Raw genomic sequence first — 22,525 nt, 5'->3', positions numbered from 1 at the left:
CTAGTAAGTATTGATGTCGACCCCTCGTCACTACTTCTCTGAGGTTAGGCTAGGTACGCATTGACTTACGTACTCATGCTACACTTGCTACAATTTTTGTGCATGCACATATTTGTCTAATGGTCTTTTGGGTGCAGCAGTGCGGCTACATGCGGGGACTTTACCCTGAGCTGCATCCCATGTTACACTCCGCAACCTACTGAGTTTCCATCGGAGTTATTTATATTTTTTTGTCTAATTTGTATTCTAGACAGATATTGTATTTTATTATATTTCCTAATTGGTGCTCATGCACTTGTGACACCGGGTTTTGGGGGTTCCTACTGTTGTTCGTCATTGTAGATCACGTAGTTATTAACATTTTTCCCTTGTATATTCCATTTTATACTATTTAAGAAATGGAAAGTATGATTTCAAAGTAATAAAATGAGTAATTAAATTGTTCAGTCATTGTTGGCTTGCCTGACGGCGGCATTAGGCGCCATCATGATCTTTAGTGGATTTTGGGTCGTGACAGCTTGATATTAGAGAGTTAGGTTCACAATATTTGTATTTTCTATGGTTTTGAGACTGTGCATGGATTGCTATGATGTCTATGTGTTGTTATCGTACAATGTTGGTGTAATAGTAAGGTGCTCGGTTATGTGTCGAGGTAGTGAATGACTCAAAAGGAGGATTTCTCAATGCATGATTTAGAGGTTCATCATTTAAATCCGGCGGAGGAAAGGCAATCAGACTATAGATGTCCAGGATTGGTTGATGAAGTGACGAGGCTTGATATTTTCGAGCATAGTGAAATCCTCATTTGTGATGTGGTGTCATTTTTCTTGTTCGAATACTTTACGGCTCGTCGGTGTTACGGTCTTCTTGGATTTTGCCTTCGGGGCAAGGTATTGTGAAATGGTGCCTCAGGGGAAGTTGCCAAAGGTAGCGGTGTGTAGTGGTTTAGAATCGAATTGGTATTTTTAATGTTGATGGCTCGAGAGAGATGATCTTTGGAGAGGCTTAGATTCAGTAACAATCTATTAGTTCGGGTCCTACAGAGATGCATTTTTTATTTGATGAACCAATTGGGCAGCAAAGTATGAGGGAAGACATGGCGGGAAATGTTTTGCGCCGGTTGAAGTACTAGAAGGTCAAGTATGAGAAGCAGAGGTTGAGAAGCTTCTTAAAGGAGATGGTTTAACCGAAGTAAGAGTGGCAGATTAGCATATGGATTCTGTGGTAGGATAGTCGCGTTCCTTAAGGAAGTGTAGAACGGTTTGGGAATCGTGATGGAAGATGATTTGGCCTACAGATTGCATTTGGAGTGATGGTTACTATACGAAGAAAGATTGAATATGGCAGAAAGGGGTTTGTTTGAAATGAAGAGGGGTGTGAAGATTTGATTATCGTTTCAGATGCAATATGACTTGAGTTCGGAAGGTATTTTTGAACTTCAGTTGATGTCAATAGGGAAGGAGCATACTTATATAGCTGGTGTGCGAGCTTGAACTCAAGAGGAATGACTTATTACGTGGTAGTTGTACCCAGTGCAGCGTCGTTGGAAGATATCGGTAAGGAATTCCACAAGTGGGTTATCTCTTGTGAACCGATTAGTGGTTGCGTGATGTTGATGAAGCTTCTGCAAAGAATACTACTTGCTACCCAGTAAGAGTCGAATATGTGATTGTGACTTGTGATTCAGAATGTTCATGAAAAGCTTAACAAGAAACTTCGAGAAGTCTGGCGGGTTAACGGTGCGAGATCATGGTAATTGAGAAGGAGGAATCGATGTGGCTCTGCATTATGTGATGGTAGCTTAAAGCTAAGTGGTGGATCCCCATCGTCTACGATTGGATCGCGTGGTTGTTTGCTTGTGCGGTTTCTGGTTATCGGTGCGTTGGCGGATTATTTATGACTAAGAAAAGGAAATATCAGGGGTAATTCGAGAAAAGTATTTGATGAATGGGTGCTATATTAGTCCTTATCGATTCATGTTCATATTTTTGGGAAGACTCAGAGTCTATGCTTCTGGTAGATGTGAGGTACAAGGAAAAATAATTCATCCAGTTGCTTCTTGGAAGTATTCATGTGTTGACAGCGCGCTAAAGTTTGTCTTATATTCGGGACCAAGTCAGCGTGGGTGACTCTCAACAGCGGTTCTAATGGGTTCATTATGTGGCTGGAGAGCGGGATTTTGCAGCAGAGTGTGAATAATACTTGGGGAATTTTCTATGTTATCATCGGGTCTACGGGGTAATATTGGAAAAATGGGAGAAACAATTTCAGAATCGCGGGAGGTCTTTCAGAATGGGCGTACCAGTTGGAGATACTACCGTGTGCTTGAAAAGGGTATGAGGTGATTCATGGGTATTGATACGATGTGGTCTCGTGATTCGGGTCACTCGGGATGAGTGCGGATTGAGTTCATTATATTGTGAACGGAGCTATCATATTTCTAAGTCAGGTCAAGGGTTAATTGAAAGAAGTTGGGTCGGTTAGTAATGGCTAAATCAGCAAAAATGTGGTTTGTGGTCGTACGTGCGAGCTTGACAGCCACTACAATTGGGAGGTATTTGATTCAAATGGCCTTATTGTGTAAATGGATTCCGGAGGAGTCATGGCGGTTTAGATCACGACTTGAGGTTTGTATTTTCTGTGATTTAGGAATTCAGTTGCGTGTTGCACGGGCTCTTCGGAAATGAGTTAAGTGAAAGGTTTCTAGCTAATGAAGTGTTATTCTACTGGTAGTTTAGGGGTTATGATGAATTCGTATATTCTCCCGTAGCAGCATGATAGGTGCAGTGAGCAGCATGAGAATTTGAAAATTGAGGATCAAGGTTGCTGTTCGATATTAATAAGAATGTCACGAGCTCGGATGAGCGTGGAAGTATTCAGATGATTAGAGTGAGCTGGAGTTATCCTAGTGTCGCTTGGGAATGGTGTTCTGTGAAAGGAGCATTGTGTATTGATTTGCGGATTCTTGATCTGCTTTACAGAATTAGTACAGTTGGTGGTATGGATGTGTGGACTTGGCAACCTGAGCGAAAGGTCGTGGGAGCATACCCCATGGGAAAATTGTATGAGTGTGACATGCTAGTCACTTGATCGTTAAAGATTGAAACCAAGTACGGAGATTTTTGGTACTATCACTAATGTGAGAATTTGTGCTTGGAGGGCAGTCTATTCCCTTGGTTGTGAACTGTGGGTGTTATGCCGGATTGAGACGGCTTGATTGTTTGCACATGTGTTGAGGTCCTGTGTAGATTGTGGTGTCATATGAGCAGGATAGCTCTCGAGATGCAGGTCATTTAGCGCACCTTAGTCGTACTTGGATTTTGTGGCGTATTGCGCTATCCATCTCCCCAGAGTTGTATTTTTTTTTGCACTTAGCGTGTTTGCAGTAGATATTCGGTATTCGGTAGGTAGAAGCATTATGGCTTGATGGGTTTGTCCTTATTTATTGTTATGAGTGGATCAGGTGGCACACCGCCACGGGTACATTATTTGGATAGGGTTGCGTGCCGCAACGGTATCATGTTTGGATCAGGTTGCACGCCGCAACAGTGTTATGTTTAGTATGGTTCCCTATATCTATTCCTACATATTTTGTTTCTCATCCTCTGAGAAGGATTCATAACATCTGTTCAACCGTTTTATTCGTTTTGAGGATTGGATAATTCTTTTCCAGAGTTCGTTCCTCCTTATGTGTCATATTCGAGTTGTATCTTGTCGCGCGTTGATGGCGTCATATGAGATATGAGTCAGTATTTGAGGCGGCTTATTTCCTGAGCAGTTTGTACTGGGTGAGAGAGATTATTGGGCCTAAAATTTGTGCAATCAGATTTATGTACGGTACGTTAAAAGGAAAATATTAATATTCAGTTTAGAACGAGGTAATGGTTCTTGTCAGGAGGAGAGACTTCATGAATTAGTGATTCGGCAGTTGGTTAGGAGTTTCTACACATCTTTTTCGTCTTTTTCATTGTGGCAGTATTGCAAGATTTGGAAAAGTATTTATACGCGTCATGAGATGTATTGCGGGTATCGAATTAGTGAAATCTCAGCTATTGTGGTCGGAGGATGTTATTATGGGCAACCGACTTATGTGGTGTATGGTGTGATTTCAGCATAGATGCATGATCATGTTTTGGTACAATGCGTGGTGATTGGTACAGTGTCGTGTGTTAGAATCATGCCTTGTAAAGAAATTCGGAAGTTGGAACTAGGTTTTAAAGCTTGTTAACTAAGGTTATAGGGAGGATTTTCAGTCTGGCTCGAGCTAATGTGTCCAACCTGAATGTGGTGGCACGGGTAGGTGCACAAGGTATTGTACAGTGATTTTGGACAACTCTGGATCAGTCTTTAGCACGTTCGAGGACGAATGTATATTTAAGTGGGGGAGAATGTAACGACCCGACTGGTCGTTTTGCGCTCTAGCATGTCATTTAGCAGTTTGAGGCCTTGAGAAGCTTCACTTCAGGTATTATAACTTGTACGTGTGGTCGGAATTGAATTTCGGGAAGTTCGAGATGGATTTGGACAGAAAATTCTAATTTTGAAAGCTTTAAGTTGGAAGAATTGGCTAAGATTGGACTTTTGAGTAAACGACCTCGGAATCGGGATTCGAAGGTTCCAATAGGTTTGTATGATGATTACGGACTTGGGCGCATGTTGGGGTTGAGTATCGGGTGGTCCAGGAGTATTTCAGCGCCTATTATGGAAAGTTGGCATTTGGAAAGTTTAAGAATTTCTTAAGTTTAACTTGAAGTGAATTTTAATGTTATCAATGTCCGTTTGGGATTCCGATCATGAGAATAGTTTCGTATGGTGATTTTGGACTTAGAAGCGTGTCCGGATGTTGATTTGGAAGTCTGTAAGTCATTTCGGCGTCAATTGGCGAAAGTTGGAAATTTGATGATTTTTGGGAAGTTTGATCGGGAGTGGACTTTTTGATATCGGATTCAGATTCCGATTCCAGAAGTTGGAGTAGGTCTGTAATGTCAATTAGGACTTGGGTGTAAAATTTGAGGTCAATCGGACTTGATTTGATAGGTTTCGGCGTCGGATGTAGAAGTATGAAGTTTTAAAGTTCATTAGGCTTGAATCGATGCGTGATTCATGTTTTATCATTATTTGATGTTATTTAAAGGCTTGACTAAGTTTGTATGATGTTTTGAGATTGGTTAGTGTGATTGGACGAGGTCTCGGGTGCCTCGGGTGCAATTCGGGATGGTTTCGGACCAAGTTTGGGTGTACTTTTGATGCTGTTAGTTGTTGGTGCTGGTTTCGTGCTTCGCGATCTTGAGTGGGCTTACGCGATTACGAATAAGGATTTTGGGGCAGGTGGAGATTACTCATCGCTAACGCGACACAGAGGTCGCGAACGCGGAGAAGGGGCCTGAGGAACCTACGCGAACGCAAAAGGACGGTCGCGAACGCGTAGAAGGAAAGGGGGAGTTGGGCCTGGAGCAGTTTGGCCTTCGCGAACGCGGATCGTGGACCGCAAATGCGAAGGAGCAAGGGGGTCTGAGGCTTCGCGGACGCGACGAGGAGATTGCGAACGCATAGAGGAAAATTTTGGAGGTTGTTGTTTTAGCCTTCGCGATCGCGAAGGAGCTTCCGCTCATTTCTCTCTTGGTTTGGGTGATTTTGGAGAGCTTCAAGAGGAGATATTCATCATCTATGTCAAGGTAAGTTATTCCCGCACATTGTGAGTTAAATAGATAGTTATGTATAGATTTAAACATGAAAATTAGTAAAAATTTGGGATTTTGAAAAACCTAGAAATTGGTATTTTTAGATTTTGACCACGAAATTGGACATGGAATTTGGAATAAGTTATATATTTTAGTTCGTGGTGTTATGAGTAATGTTTACCTTCGAAATGTTTTGGAATCCAGGCACATGGGCCCGATGGTTTATTTTATAAAATTTTCGAGCGGAGTTGGGAATTTGTTTAAATTGATTAATTATGAGTATTAGAGTATCTTTTGATTGGTTTTCACATTGTTTGAATAGTTTTGGATAGACGGGCTATGGTTTGAGGTGTTTGAGTGGCGTTGGAGCCAGTTATGGAACTTCAAAGCGAGGTAAGTCTCCGGTCTATCTCTGTGAGGGGGAAACTACCCCTAGGTGATATATTTGTTATGTGTTACTTATTGTGGGGGCTACGTACGCACCGGGTGATGAGAGTTTGTGCGTAGCTAGATTCATGTTATGTCCGGGTAGACTTAGGTTTCCGCCATGCTATAACGGTACTATTTGAGTTGTCTCTTGCCTATTAAATTCCTTCATATTATGTTGCGATTTGAGACTAGACTTGTGTAGAGTGATAGACTTGCTATTGTAGAGATTCGACGGGCTTCATCATTAGCCGCTAAATAAATGTACTCCTCTTACGAAATTCTTCTGCGTATTGCGTTTCACCGAAAAGTTTGCTTTGAAATTTATAACTCACACGTCTATTCGTGAATGGGGTCAAGGACCCGTCAAATCTTCTTATTCTAATGGGATCGAGATGTTTGCCTCGGCAGGATAGATACATCTATGGTTCGTGTCGTTCGACCCTCAGCAGTGCACACACTATGATGGATCGAGTCGTACACCTCGACAGGATTTATGTACCACACTCTCATGGGAGCAGGCCGTTCGCCTCGGCAATAAAACAGATATATCTATGGTTTGGCAATGTTATGATGGATCGGGTCGTACACCTCGGCATTTCTATAAAATACTCTTATGAAATCGTATGTAATAATTGGCAAGAAGCCAGCATATCTGTGAGCTTTTCCTGATTGAACTATGACGACCTATCTGGTAAGGTCCATTATATATACTTCGATTGAGGAGGTAGCTACTAGCTGAGAGTTCGATTTATTGCTGAGAGGAGGATTGTACCACGTATTATACTTATTATTTCGCTTATTTACTATGTCTCACACATGTTTACTTCTACTGTATTTGTCTTATCGGACCACTAGTAAGTGTTGATGTCGACCCCTCGTCACTACTTCTCTGGGATTAGGCTAGATACTTACTAGGTATGCGTTGACTTACGTACTCATGCTACACTTGCTGCACTTTTTGTGCATGTACATATATGTCTGGTGGTATTTTAGGAGCAGCAGTGCGTCTATATGCTGGGATTTTACCGTGAGCTGCATCCCATGTTACGCTCCGCAACCTACAAAGTCTCCATCAGAGTTATTTATATTTTTCTGTCTAATTTGTATTCTAGACATATGTTGTATTTTATTATATTTCCTAGTTGGTGCTCATGCACTTGTGACACCGGGTTTTGGGGGTTCCTACTGTTGTTCGTCATTGTAGATCACGTAGTTATTAACATTTTTCTCATGTATATTCCATTTTATACTATTTAAGAAATGGAAATTATGATTTCAAAGTAATAAAATGAGTAATTAAATTGATCAGCCACTGTTGGCTTGCCTGACGGCGGCGTTAGGCGCCATCACGGCCTTTAGTGAATTTTGGGTCGTGACAGTTAAGATCTGTTCTTAACCCAAAAATTAATTCTTGTTAGAATCATTAGTTTAGATATTTTAATTATATAAAAAATATTTATTTACGTATAAATATTCATTTGCTTGATTTTTCAATATTAATATGACTTTATTGTTTTTGTTATTAAAATATTTTTAATGATTATTTAAATTTTTTTGTACCTTATAAATAATTTGTATAGTTTATGTAAGATCTTATTTTGGTGCTTGAAATTTTTAAATTTTTAAATTCATCAAATCTTTAATATCTTAAGTAAATTTTAGTTTTATTTTATATTTTAACTTACTCCAAAGTATAAATAGTCATAGTTTATCTCAATTTGCATCTTTCTATATTTTTTATTTTTTTGTATAATAACTTTTTAATTAATTCTTTACCTCTATATTTCTAGCTAATATAGAAGAAAATTTATGAGTGGATCAATATATAGATAAAGATACAGATAAGAATATTTTTTATTATATAGAAAAGCCAAGTGTGGTCGACCAATGGCATAACTGTAATTTCAATTAACAACTCAACACAATTCTAAATGCAGATTCTTTCATGCCACAACAAGAAATGTTAGTTTTCTCGGGTTCTTAATTTGTCCTCTCAAATAATATTTTTTTTCATTCTCTTCATCTTCGCAGTTGGGTGTTGCAACTTTCAGGTCTGTTCCTCTCTAAATTTTTGCCCAAATCTTGTTCTTTTTGTTATTAATTTCTATTAGGGCTTTATTTTCTTATCTGATTTATTTTTTATAATTAGAGAGTTGGTATGAGGTATACGAGTTTAGGGTAAAACTTTGAGTTATTTGCCGGCGATAATGATGGTCTTTTACCATGTATGTGTTGCTCTTAAAGGTTGAATCTCTCGGAACAAGCATTATGATTGATTGTAGAGAGGTAATATATTTTTTAGAGTATTTTTCATTTTTAGTTCACATGCTTCTTCACTGTCTTTGTCATGAGCGCTCTATGGGAGATAATTGGGGTTATTTTGCTCTAATTTTCTCAATATGATCATATATGTGACACAGTGTACAAATTCGAGAAAGTTAAAATTGTATTGATCCTATATTTTCACTCAATTCTTAGGGATAAAATTATACATGTTGATTTTGTGCAGAGATGAGATCTCATGGTCAGGGATATTATCTTTTTTTTTCTTTGTATATTTTTTTCACGCTTCTGCTTATTCAGGGGATGCGCGTGTCTTGCTCCCTTTTTTTATTTGTTCTTCAGAAAACCTAGGGATAAAAATTAATTAGAAAATTATTGAATTTTGGTTCCAATTTTCTTTTATCGAATTCCGATGGTTTAGCTTTGTAGTGAAGATCATGTCATTGCTTTCTAAATATTGTTCTAAATACATTCTTTTAGAATAACACACTTTATTAATAGAATTAGATCATCGATCACTGATCCACGGGAGAATTTCGATGATCTAATGGTTTTCAATTAATGAATACGTGTTTTAAAATTTATAGACAATTACTAAACTAAACGATATATTCTGGTTTCCTTTTTGGTTTCCAGCGATAGAACATGTGTTGGGTTAACTAATGTATCTTTGGTTATGTATAAGACAACATTGTACATACTAGGAAGATCCACTTGACTAATTATATGGAGTTTTGAAAGATATTCTGCAATCTATTATCTATATAATCCTATGTTGATTTGCATTGTATTTTATTTCTCTTAGTGGTGGAAGAATTTAAGATATAGTAAATAGAGTATTTTTTATTGTAATTTGAATTAGTCACTTATTTAACTGATTTTTTATAAATATGTTAAATTTAACAGAGCATTGCTAACCGAATGATGTGATTTATCCCTTGATAGAGAAATATGCTCACATCAGGTAATTGCTTCTCCATATTTTTTCAGTAAGATCATATGATTGACAGCGAACAAACTTAGCTGAATATTAAAATCTTTGTATAAAAATGAATAATTCTAGATAAAGAACTTTTCCTTTTACTGCTCATATAATGCCTATTAAATTATAAAAGTTTTATTTGGCTGAAAATTCACTTCCTTTGAAAATTAATAGTTCTACTATTTTACTCTATTATGTCTTTTACAAGACAAATGACTACTGAAAACAGAAAAAAGAATTCGAATTGTGTTAAATGTGTTGAACTTAAAAACACATCCTCTCTGATCGTCATTATTCAACTGCCTTATTTTAGAGACAAGTACAAAAACAATCATTTGATATTTTTCTCCTTTCTTATTCTTTTCTATTTCTCCCTTTGCAGAAACTTTAAAGATTCTTAAGTATCCATTTGAGGAAAAGGAAAGGAGTGGTGACACAAATAGCCTCTTAATATTAACAACAAATCTCCATAATGAACTTTATAAAACTTCTACTATGTAAAATTTCAATAATTAAATATTTTTAATGGACTCACAAGTTCATGCGAGAAGTGTTCATTTTTGGAAAGAAATTTTTGTCACCATTTTTTACTTATTGAGACTGCTCTTTGATTCTTTGAAGCAAAAGTCAAGCTTCACTTTTATTTGTAATTTCTCCTCCCACCCGCCAAAAGAAGAAAATTAGAAAGATGCCAATGGGCCTTTTGATAATGATCTCCTTTTCTTTTTTATTAATAATCAGTCAAGTATATTGTATTGCTATATTTGATTGATCTTAACTTTTTTGGCCAATTTTAAAGCTCTTTAGATATTCGTCTATCAATGGCAATTAAACTTGTCCATTGCTTAGTTTGAAATAGTTCTATGAACTATATTCACAACTCTGTACTTCACAGAGTGTGAATGGAGCATTCACTTTCATTCCAAGTGATGAAGGTTATAACATAATTCAGGCTAGGCTCTTTGTCTTGATTAGATTGGTCACCTTTGTTTTGTTATCAATTTACTCCAATTTGCTAAAGAATAAATAATTATACCCAAATGTTAATCTGGTTTATATCTCATAAGCTCTTCATCAAGAATATGGTTGTTCATGTATTATTATTATTTTAACATATGATTGGCGTGGATGTCCGTTTTAGGAACATCAATATTGGTATTATTACCTATATATTCATGTCGTGAAATAGAGTTTCATGTAGCTAGATATTGAATCAACACATGCTATCTTTTCCTATTCTTTCTTATTGTTCTTCACCTAACAGTTTTTCATATAATTTTCTTGGAATATACTTTATGTTTGTATTTCATGTATATGTTTTATCTGAAAGTACAAATGGTGGATTGATTTACCATCTTTACATATTTGGTAGAGACTAATTCACTTGGCCACTTAGTTAGTGCTTGATAGTTTGGTTTGTTCTACTTTTAGTTCAATACATGAAACACTCGAGGATGATAAGATGTGTATTTGTAAATGAAATGTGCAATTATATTCATATATATTCTATCTTTTAACATATATAATGTACTATGAGCGTGTTGCTGTGTGACTACTTTTGACGTTTTTCTTTTTTGGCAGGTTAAACTACCCAGCAGAACTAAGAGCAAAATTCACTTGCCATGTTACAGATGACTAAAGCCTCTCCTCCAACACTTAAATTGGTAATGGAAATGAACTATATATCTTGATACCTCTTTTAATTCATTCGATCTCTCAACAGACTGTTCCTTATATATTTATGTTTATCTTTCTTGAAACAGCCAGTGTTGAGTGTGCCTATATTGTGTTTAGTTTTATTTATTTCATTATAAGTTGTAGTTATCCACATGCTTCAATTGATTCTAACATGCCAATAGAAAGAGTTCTTTTATAATGTATGTTGTCTTTATTTTTTCTTTTTTGCAAGCTATTTATTTAATTAGTAATTTCAAATTAGTTTTATTTCAATCAAAACCTTGATGTGTTATGTTGTAATGATGTGTTTTTTTATGATTACATTTGTGCATGTCCAGTGTCTTGATTATAAGAAATTTAATTTATTTAGGGGTTAAATTTTATCTCTATCATACTATTTCGTTGATGGATGATTAATGCATTACTTCTTTGTCAGTTTTTCTTAAGTAATGGACTTTAAATTAAACGGTTAATAAAAAAGTTATTACTTTGTAGGAGGCTTCTGGGGTTTTTATCGTACTACAGATTTTTAAAAATCTCCTAAAGTTAGGACATTTTTACCCTGATCAACCAGTTCAAGCAAGGCATTTATAAAGACCAGGTAACAATCAAAGCATAGAATTTGGACAAAGATTTATGAGGGAGTTGAATCACCTATTTATATGTTCTTATCTATGGTATCTTAGTCATGCAGTTATTGTAGCTACTACTAGCAGAAAATGTTTCAGCAACCAAGTCATAAACAAGTAGTGCCTTTTGACTGTTATTTTGTATGGTTAGTAGGTAGTCTTTTATATTTGTTACTATTTACTAAAGATGTAACTTGTGTCTTTGTGTTTTTGAAATCATGGTTGTTCTAAGGGGTGTGTTCCTATTAAAGGTTTAAATAATAGATTCTCTAAAGATTAGAAACAATCCTTAAATCATATCAGCATTCTAAATATTGGGCCCGTGCTATGCACGGGGCAAGGCTCATCTAGTATAATATAGATAGATTAAAGAAAGTTGACCATTGAATAAAATCTATAGCGTATTTTCTCCTTCACTCAAACTCTTTAATGAGAAATAATTTATGTTTAGTTATTCAATTTGAAAAATACTTTTGAACAGCAATTAGTGTTTGATCAAACTTTTATGTTTCTAGTGTATTTTTTTCAAAAGTGTTTTTTAATAAATGTACTTTCAGGAAGAAACTATTTTTTTTGCTTTTTAAAAATTGCTTCAGTTTCTACTCAAAAGCACATCTTTTCCTACTAAAATCTTGATCACGCAGAAAAAAAAATAACTTTTGGCAAAAAAAAAATAAAAAATACGGTCAAATAGGTTATTAGACTTTTATACTATGTCAACTTGTCAAGGTGTGATGAGATACTTCAATTAATTGGCAAGAATTTTAAGCAGCGTTAATTGGCATATTGAAAGAAGATGTAATCTAGTAGCGTTCGGGCATAGGATTTGGCTATTTACCACATTTTAGGTTTATCCATGTGTTCTCTACCTAAGCTTTATTCTTGGTCTCTTCGCCTCAAATCGCTATTCCCTTCTTAAGCTTTAAGCCATTTTCAGTTAGGTACTTTATTTCCCCGTATTTCCAATTGGGTACTCGTCCTCATCATATGTAGTAAGTAATAATTTTTGATAAGATATTACTCCCTCCCACAGTTTTAATTTATGCACACAATTTTATTAGACACCAAGCCTAAGAAAAAAAAAATTTAAAATTTATAGTTTAAAACTAAAATATTATGTGACTATAAATCATCTCATTAAGAATAAAAAGAAAGTTTTTAAAGGTAAATTGTTTAAATATAATTATACAACATTTTTTTAGAAGAACTAAACATAAAAATATGCACATAAATTGGACAGAGGGAGAGTATATGTCTCATAATCCGAAAAGATATATGAGCTTGCAAACATGAAAGAAAAAACAAATTAAGTATTTTAACAATGAGAAAGTACCCAAACACATTAAACTAATCATTTGCAGTAACAAAATAGTACTTATTTATCTAGGCATATTAGCAAGGATCGCTAATATGCTAGACAAATATTTTAAAGCAGTTAATACATTTAAAATATTTTTAAAAGTATGTGAAAATAAATATATCTATACATCAACTCAGTTCAATTTTCTTTCTTTATTTTCAAACTAATAAAGAACATTAATTTCATAGTTCGCTTTCTTTTATTTAGCTTTTTTTTTCGGGATTTCTTAAATATGTGAATATTAGACCTAATAAGGAGTGTGATTAAGTAATAAGTACTTATATATTCATAATCTAATCAGAGAATTCGAGTTCGAGCTCTGAATATAAAATTAATTTTATTAGGAAAAACTTTTACTCCAGTGTAAGACTTTTTCGTCCAAATTCAAATTTATTTGGGCGAAGGAAAACCAAAAGAATTGAATATTGACAAATGGACAAAGTACCCTTGCTAAAAAAAACAAAGCAACTCTTAACGTGTCACTCTCATCTCTTCACCGACATGACTTGAAGCCTATCAAAAAAGTAAATATTTTTTTGGTCCAACTTCTAAAATCTTCTTATTTTAAGAAATTTTTTTTTTTAAAATTATTTTTCAAAAAGATACTTTTGGTGAAAATTGATTTGTGTTTCGCTAATTAATTTGAAAGCACTTTTGAGCAGTAATTAATGTTTGATCAAACTTTTGAAAACTCCTTCTAAGTGTATTTTCTCAAAAGTAATATTCAGAAATGTGTTTTTGGAGAAAAACTACATTTTTCTGCTTTTCAAAAACTGTTTTTGCTTCTCATCAAAAGTTTATGTAAATAAAATACTAGTAATAAATAAATAAACAAAAAAAAAAAGGAGCACCCTCTTGATAAAACAAGCCACCAAAAATGATGTGTACCTTAGAGGATGTTCAATGGGCGCATTTATTATTTTACAACCAAACCTAAAAGCTAGGAACGATTGAAAGTGGCCCTAATATTAAATTGAATTCGTATTTCCTTAGAAAAGTTGTTGTTGTTTTTCTTCTTCTTCTTCTTCTTTTTTTTTTTTTTGGTTTTTGCTTTTTTGGAAAAGCCTGCAATAAGATAATTAAGAGAGAAGAAGAAGAGAAAGATTTATACCTTTGACGATGTAATAAGATAATACCACTGATCAACTGCAAATTTTAATTAAAATGTTATATTTACTTTGGAAAGCTAAATGCACTTTGTATTTTATGAACATCAGTGGAAAAGAGACCCCATATTAGACGAAATTATTGATAATGCAGAAGAGAGATGAATAATTTTAGAGGAAGATCTAGCTTATAAGTTATATATTTAGTAGGACCCAACGATTTTTATCAATCCTTATATTTATATTAAAAATTTATTAAAATTTGTAAATATTTAATTATAAACTTATTATTATTTATATTAATCTGCGATCGTTATAAGAACTTGTAAACTTCAAATTCTAAATCCGACTCAATCACGTACGTTTGTATCCCATCAAAAACTCGATCTCGATATATTTTTGACATTGACAATATGTGCTTGAAATTGAAACGTTATTTTGCCTTTTTAGCTAACATCATTATTTTAAAGGTTAATAACTTCAACAAAATGCGTACAAGACTGTCCAAACCAACGTGAATTCATATACTTAGCTTTTATAATTTTTTTATTATTGCATATCGAAGTTTTTGACTAAATGATCAATATCACAAGGTCATTTAAAAATATATATTTCTGCATAATTAACAGTAAAGTGGAAACTGTTTAGAATTTTACTTAGTATTTCCCAATGTATCCAAAAAAGTAGAGTATAAAATGTCTTAATTAGATCTTCATCGTTCAAAATTGTAACATCACGGTTCAAATTTTGACATTTTTAATTACGTAATCATTTTAAAACTTTGAATCCAAATTTATGACAATAGTCTTTCTGTTAAGTATTTATAAATACCCAAAAGATAAACCAACAAACCATCTTTCTATATTATCGATTTCCAAGTTGAGCTCAACATCACAATCCATTTAACACTATCTTCAAGCTCTCCATTTTGTTTCTACAAGAAAACATCAAATATATGGCGATTTTGATATCAAGATCAAGAAACTTTAACCATTTTCTTCTAAGCACAAGGTTTCGTTTCTTATCACTCCTAAACCAAACAAGTTCAGAAACATTTTTCCGCCATGCCAAAACTTCATCATTTACAACTGCAGCCGGCGGTGGTTTTACAAAGTCGACGGCGGCATTTTCCGGCGAGTCTGCCGCCGTTTTCCGGTTAGAACGTTTCCAGTCCAATAAAGCTGGAGAGCAACTAAATACACTCTACTATGAAGAAGATGAAAATCACCAAATTAGTTATGAAAATCAGGTAAGATATTCCTCCAGCTGGTACTTGTTTTTTTTTTCCTTCTAATTTTCCGCCTTCTCCCACTCTGTTTAAAATTCTTGTTAAATCAAACTATGTCACGTAGATTAAAATGGATGGAGTTTAATTTTTTTAATATAAAATACGGTGGATGAATAAGTTATACTCTAATATCAATATATATAATCGAAATAAAGAAATTGGACATAAAGGTTTTCTAACGATAGACCTCAGCGCAAAGTGCATGAAAAGGGATAAATTCAAAAACAAATAATAGAAATTTTCAGAAACCAATACTACTCCTTAGTCTTTTAACTTCCTATAGCTACATATACATAATTACTTTTTACACCTACTAAACAATTATTATGATAGTGTATTTACTGTATTTGTATTGTTGTATTCATGAATACAGCAGTAAAAAGTGCCTAAAAATTAGGGTAATCTAGATGTACGTGCATGTATTCCAACAAAGAGAAATTTTCAGAAACCACTATTGTTTAGTGTCTATTAACTTCTTATAGCTACATATACATAATTACTTTCTATAGCTACTATTCAGTTGTTACGGTAGTGTATTCGTTGTATTCGCGCTGCTGTATTCATGAATACAGAAGCAAAAAGTACCTAAAAATCAAGGTAGTCCAGCTGTGCGCGCATGTATTTACATGTATTTGCGTCACGTATTCATAAATACAGCAGCAAAAAGCGCCTAAAATTAGGGCAGTCCAGTTATACGCGCATGTATTCACATGTATTCGCGCTACTGTATTCATGAATACAACAGTTAAAAGCACCTAAAATCAGGGCAGCCCAGCTGTACGCGCATGTATTCACATGTATTCATGAATACAACAGCAAAAAGCGCCTAAAATCATGTAGTCCAGCTGTACGCGCATGAATACAACAGTAAAAAGCGCCTAAAATCAGGGTAGTCCAGTTGTACGCGCATGTATTCGCGACATATATTCATGAATACACTAACGGCAATCACCTTAAAATAGGTATGTCCAGTTGTCTAAGAAAGAGGAAAAACATAAATAGCGTATTTCATGCCTTATTTTATGTCTCAATGGTAGTATATATCATAAATACTGATTTTGTTATAAAATATAAAAGATAAATATAGAAAATAATATTTTAAAATAATTTTGATTTATAATTAATAGGGCGTATACTTTTGATATAGGATGTGGTAAAATTTCCAACAAATAATTGAACTGAAACCTATCTGAACACTGAACCGGCCCACAACAAATTAGCTAGTTGATTTCTTTCTTTTATATTCGTTTATACTCTCATCATGTGATAACACAGAATTACAATTTTTTGTAGAATTTATTGCAAAATGTAATCTATTTATTAGGAATATCTTCATCCTTTTATGTCTTTGATTATGACAAGGTTCAATCACGTCCTATGTTGGTTGATTACATAATATATATGTGTTCGATTATGCATTTGCTAGATCGTCGTTTTGCACGATTGTTTTATTGATTTGATTATATTTCCGTATCCTATTTGTAGTGATAGTTAACCTCACTAATTAAGTGACTAATTATATATTATTCATATCTTTGAATTATCTTATTCACTCATTGTTGTTTGCATACCATGATCATATATTTTATTCATGTTTAAACCTTAAAAATTGTTTCGTAATACTTTGCTTAAAAATTTTAAATAAATAAATAAATTTTAATTTCGAACTCAAAATCAAATCAACATCAAAAAAAAAAATTGTCCCATAAAATTATATAGTTACAGTAAATACATATAAATAGGTAAAATTGCATAATATATATATATATATATATATATATATATATATATATATATATATATGAAAATTCTTTATATTCTTCCTTATTCAACTTCAAAATAAAAGCATCTGTTTTAATTTTAATTGCTCTTTTGTCCCGTCTTATATTAGTTGCCTCGGCTTTTTGCAGTGTTCAAGAAAAATGGCTCAAATCAGATATATAAAACCATTAATTAAGCACGTTTTGCAATTGAGCTATTATCATTTATATCTTGATGATCACGTGATACTTTTTTTTTTTTTTGGAGGATAACTATAGGATTTCCTCGAGCTTCTAGACGCTTTAATTTTGATAAAAGTGATGACTCACCTTAACGTGTTCCATTTTGAAACATCTCAAATCATCCCATTTCAATTCTCCTGTTAAATCCGTCAAAGAAGAAAGGAAGAAAAAAAAGGTCTGGCCTTTATCCAAGAAAAATAAATAAAACCAAAAATATGTATATTTGCTAAGGTTTAAGCGTGATATTCAAGTATTTTTATTTTAATAACTAACTACTACACTTACAAGTAGAAGATTTGATACAAATAAGCTAATACTTTTTCGCCTCTCATTGAAATTTTAGAATCATTAGATGCTTGTATTTGTTATACTATAAACCAAAAAAAAAAAATGTTAAAGCGATATATAATAGTACCAAACTTGAACAATCGTGACGTCTTAATAAAATTTTATTCTAATGTTGTAAATAGTTCAACCATTAAATTAGGGGGTGAAGCCACAATGAGGAGGAGGAGATCATATTCTTCTTGCGTTACTTATGTTTTTTGCTCAATTTTTGGCGAAGTGCACAACTAGTCATTTTTAAGCATGTTATTTAAAATATATTCATAATTTATAATGTATTTAAATATTAGCCAATTCACTCAAATTTCAAAATATTTAAAATATATTCATAATTTACAATATATTTAAAGATTAACAAATTCACTCAAACTTCAGGACATCTTAATTCTTAATACACATAGATATTCTTAATACACATTTTAATATTCAGATGTGTATTCAAATTTAGATATATTAATTTTAATACACATCTTGATATTCAGATGTGTATTTATATTCAGACGTTTTAATCTTAAAAAAATAAATGAGGCTTAAATAAAGCTTAAAGCATTTATTTCAAATACAACCTCAAATTTAGTAGTGGTGTAGTGCTATTCCAGTTTTATTGAGATTGAGTAGTATGGATTTGTCCTAGGGTTGAAGAATCAAGCCAAGGAGAGAGGTCTAGGGTTAAAACTTTCGAGATGGAGAGAACTTTTGATGGTGCATATTTTTGCTTTTAATTAATCTTATGCGATTTAAATTTAAATTAGGTAAATCAGTAAATTTCTAGTAACGGATAATTAAGCAAAAAACAAGACGAGGAGAGAAGTGGGAAAAAAAATAGATGGGGCCAAATGACCACGCAATCAATTGGACTAATACAATACTCTAAAAATTGGTTGGGTGGGCCATTTAGAATGACATGACATGGATGGACGTTACGTCAATTTTGAGTGGAAAAATAATTGATTTTCTAAAAGGATAAACACTTTCTGACGTGAGTGGTAAATGGATAGCCACAAGCCTTAAATCAACGAACTCAGTTTAAGGAAAATATGGGGTAAGAAAGAAAAAGAAAGCGCAGAATTGGATCTAAAGAATTTGGTTAATGGACTGTAATTCAGAAGTAATTTTTTCGTTAGGTTAGAATTTATAAAATCAATTTTATCTATCTACAATTTATTCAGTTGTCAGTTTGTTAGGTAAGATATAATGAATTCGTTTAAATGTACACAATTTATTCATTTCTCAATCTTTAAGAATTATGTAGTAGGTAGCACCTCTTCCTCTTTTCCTACTCGCGATCAATGCGGTATTAAATCTTATGTCTTTTTAACTCCAATAATAATAATAATGGTTGTATAGAAAATTAACATAAAAGCATTAATTTGGACTGAGTCTTTAATTCTTTATACGTATATACTCTATTGTTCTTCTAACTATGAGCAGAAACATGGTTAAACCTATGTTAAGAATAGCTGATTCAGATCCCATTATTAATTGGAACTACTTGATTGAGTTTGTATAGAAATGATTATGGTCTAGAAAATGATGGAATTGAAGAACGAGTTGATTGGGTTTGTTTAATAATGGGGGTCCAAGATTCATGTCTAGCCGGCCACGTGTACCTCTAGTCTCTAGATGCAAGCAGATGATGTTACACTTAACACTACAAGACAGAACTTTATTTAGTACTCTTGTCAGTTGATTGATGTTTTTTTAATAATTGATTTCATTACTCAAACTGCATTGATTTGATTAATTTGCGATTAAAGAGGAGCGCTTATCAATATTAATTCGAGATCTCTAATTAAATATTAGTACTAATTTGTTTCATAAAATTGAAACTTGTAATTAAGACTTAGTCATCCGGGCCACTCGTTGGTGGTAGTGTTACTTCCCCTGTCTGTCTCATTTTGTAGTAAGTTGGCTATCATGTAAAATGACAAAACAAGTTCCTTCTTCTACTGTCTTATTAACTCGTCAAATATTCTTGATAAATAGAGCTTCAAGAAAACTTAGAAGAATTTACTTGACATGATATTATGGGATTCCTTAGAATCCTCTTCTCTAATTCTAGGCTAATCCATAGAATTGGTAGTAAACAATTCCATGCCTCCCCTGGTGCACTTGTTGGTTCTTCAACAATTCACCGTTTTGAGTCAACCAACACACTGAAAGTGCAATCTTCTCTCTTTACAGAAAATGATGATGATTATTTTCAGGTTATTTTCACTTATTCACCAAGTTCTATTCACTGATACTTATTTAGACAGTTTTGAATTTGCTTGGTATTACTGAATATTGGCAGGTGATGGATTTCCCTGGAGGACAGCTTCCAATTACTCCTCAAATGAAATTTATTGCAGAGTCTTCTGAAAAGAGGTTACCTTGTTATAGAGTCCTTGATGATGATGGCTATCCAATTCCAGGCAGCATTTTTGAGGAGGTATTTGCAATTCTTTCATCAACTGTAGTTAGAATATCCATTTCTATGAATTTTGATGTATTTCCTTGATGTAAAATGTGGTAGGTGAGCAAAGAACTGGCAGTTAAGATGTATAGTTCAATGGTGGCACTTCAAGTTATGGATACCATTTTTTATGAAGCACAAAGGCAGGGGAGGTTATCCTTCTATCTCACTACTGCTGGAGAAGAAGGTATCAACATAGCATCTGCTGCTGCTCTCACCCTGGATGACTTCGTCTTGCCTCAGGTACTCGCTTTTATTCATAGGCCAACATCTAAAGTTTATCATTTTATAACTTTGAGTTCAGTTGAATACATTTAGCATTAGCACAATGATTGAACCATAGATACCAATGTCTTTTAATAATAGTTTTATGATCCTATAAATAACCTTGGAAATGATGTAATTTAACATGTTATTATCCATCACAGTACAGGGAAGTAGGTGTTATCGTATGGCGGGGCTTCCCCCTGAAAGAGATTGCCAATCAATTGTTCGGAAACAAGTTTGATTATGCAAAAGGAAGGCAAATGCCATGCCACCATGGTTCTAACGAGCTCAATTACTTAACTATTTCTTCGCCAATAGCGTAAGATTTCAAAGATTTTTTTAGCATTTCCTTTCTCCCCTTTCTCTAAAGATTCAGGATATTCGATCTAAAACAATTTTCTGCTCCAAATTCCATTTACCTCAGGACACAGATTCCTCAGGCCGCTGGCGTTGCTTACTCTCTGAAAATGGATAAAAAGGAGGCTTGTGCTGTTACTTATCTTGGAGATGGTAGCACTAGTGAGGTGATTAAATTAACGCAGTTTTTAGGAGTTTTATAATCTAATGGAATTATTAGCTGACTTTCTCTTGATATATTTGCAGGGTGATTTTCATGCTGCTTTAAACTTTGCAGCGGTTTTGGACGCTCCTGTTGTATTTATATGCCGCAACAATGGATGGGCCATTAGCACTCCTGTAAACGAACAATTTCGAAGTAATTTTCCAAACTCATTTGATACAAAATGCACCCTTTACTAGTGCAATTTTCTCCATCGTAAACATAGTTTTCTCCTATGTGTCATAATGGCAGGTGATGGAGTCGCCTCAAAGGGGCAAGCCTATGGAATTAGAAGCCTTCGTGTAGATGGCAATGATGTCTTGGCAACTTATAGTGCTATTCGTGCAGCTCGCGAAATGGCAATTAAGGAACAAAAGCCAATATTAGTAGAGGTGAAGTGTTGCTCCTTCATAAAGACCAATTTCTGTTCAAGTTACATGACATGTTATGATATCTGCACTGAATCTTGAAATTGTTAATATAGAAACTTTCATACTAAAAACTTCCAACTTTTGTGTAACTTTTAGGCCATGACTTATAGAGTAGCCCACCATTCAACATCTGATGATTCAACCAAGTATCGACCCGTCGAAGAAATAGAGCACTGGAAAACAGCAAAAAGCCCAATATACAGATTCAGAAAATGGATTCAGAGAAATGGTTGGTGGAATGATGAAAATGAATCTGAACTTCGCAGAGACGCCAGAAAACAGGTTAAAATTTCAAGAATCATATATAGCAAAACTTGAATGATATTCTTCTAATATACTATGCTAGTAACAAGTTTAAAATGGTTCTTAATTAGGTATTGCAAGCAATGCAAGCAGCAGAGAAGGTGGAGAAACCTCCATTGACAGATTTGTTTACGGATGTTTATGACAAAGTGCCATTAAATCTTCAAGAGCAACAGAAGTTTACAAGAGATGCTGTAAAGAGATCTCCAAAAGAATATCCTTCTGATGTTCCTGTTTAAGGCTAATCCGTTACCTCAGTAACATATAATAGCTACTTTATTCTGAAACTGCCTGTTAAATGTAAGCTACATTATAAATAAAAGTTCTTTTTATAAGTTCTTACCTTTCTCGTCTAAGGAGTATATGTTTCGCAAGATTTAGACAGAGATTGTTTTTCTCTTTTTTCTTTCCAAAATTTGGCACTGATAAGGGTTTTGATTTGCAATGGAATCGTCACCCAGCAATAATTTTTTTTCTTTCCAAAATCAATATTGGGTGAGAAATTCTTTTGATCAATAAAGAAATCCAGTGTACATCAGAAAATAGTGCACAAGCTAATATCTTGGATTAAGGAACCTAACATCTGAAAATTTAAGATTTTTAGTATTTGACCTATTATATATACAGTTAATATTATGCTTTCAGGTCTACTACTTTTTTGGTAAATTTAATGAAATTTATGTTTTGCATCAAAAATATTGAGTTCATATGAACCTGATGTCACAAC

The 22,525-nt window shown here is 33.8% G+C and overlaps 1 protein-coding gene across 2 annotated transcripts; it reads left to right on the top strand.

Moving 5' to 3' along the window:
- Positions 1–15,000: 15,000 nt before the first annotated feature.
- On the top strand, positions 15,001–22,140 carry LOC107786009 (2-oxoisovalerate dehydrogenase subunit alpha 1, mitochondrial). 2 transcript variants are annotated; one of them, XM_016607437.2, is made up of 9 exons: positions 15,001–15,396; positions 20,077–20,214; positions 20,299–20,481; positions 20,667–20,824; positions 20,930–21,029; positions 21,109–21,220; positions 21,317–21,456; positions 21,592–21,777; positions 21,870–22,140. In XM_016607437.2, the coding sequence occupies exons 1-9, from the start codon at positions 15,103–15,105 to the stop codon at positions 22,035–22,037; spliced, it is 1,479 nt and encodes a 492-aa protein (XP_016462923.1). In that variant the 5' UTR covers positions 15,001–15,102; the 3' UTR covers positions 22,038–22,140. The 2 variants fall into 2 exon arrangements, with proteins under 2 accessions (XP_016462923.1, XP_016462924.1); XM_016607438.2 differs by lacking the exon at positions 15,001–15,396 and adding an exon at positions 19,609–19,990.
- The last annotated feature ends 385 nt before the right edge of the window (positions 22,141–22,525 follow it).

This window comes from Nicotiana tabacum, chromosome 12 (genome assembly GCF_000715075.1).
Source record: "Nicotiana tabacum cultivar K326 chromosome 12, ASM71507v2, whole genome shotgun sequence".
NCBI lineage: Eukaryota > Viridiplantae > Streptophyta > Magnoliopsida > Solanales > Solanaceae > Nicotiana > Nicotiana tabacum.
This window is presented reverse-complemented; position numbering and strand designations above follow the sequence as displayed.

Coding starts and splice junctions, on each gene's coding strand:
- LOC107786009 (XM_016607437.2), top strand. CDS start 15,103: ATGGCGATTTTGATATCAAGATCAAGAAACTTTAACCATTTTCTTCTA. Junction 20,482..20,666: donor ATGACTTCGTCTTGCCTCAG/GTACTCGCTTTT, acceptor TATCCATCACAG/TACAGGGAAGTAGGTGTTAT. Junction 21,221..21,316: donor TGTAAACGAACAATTTCGAA/GTAATTTTCCAA, acceptor TCATAATGGCAG/GTGATGGAGTCGCCTCAAAG.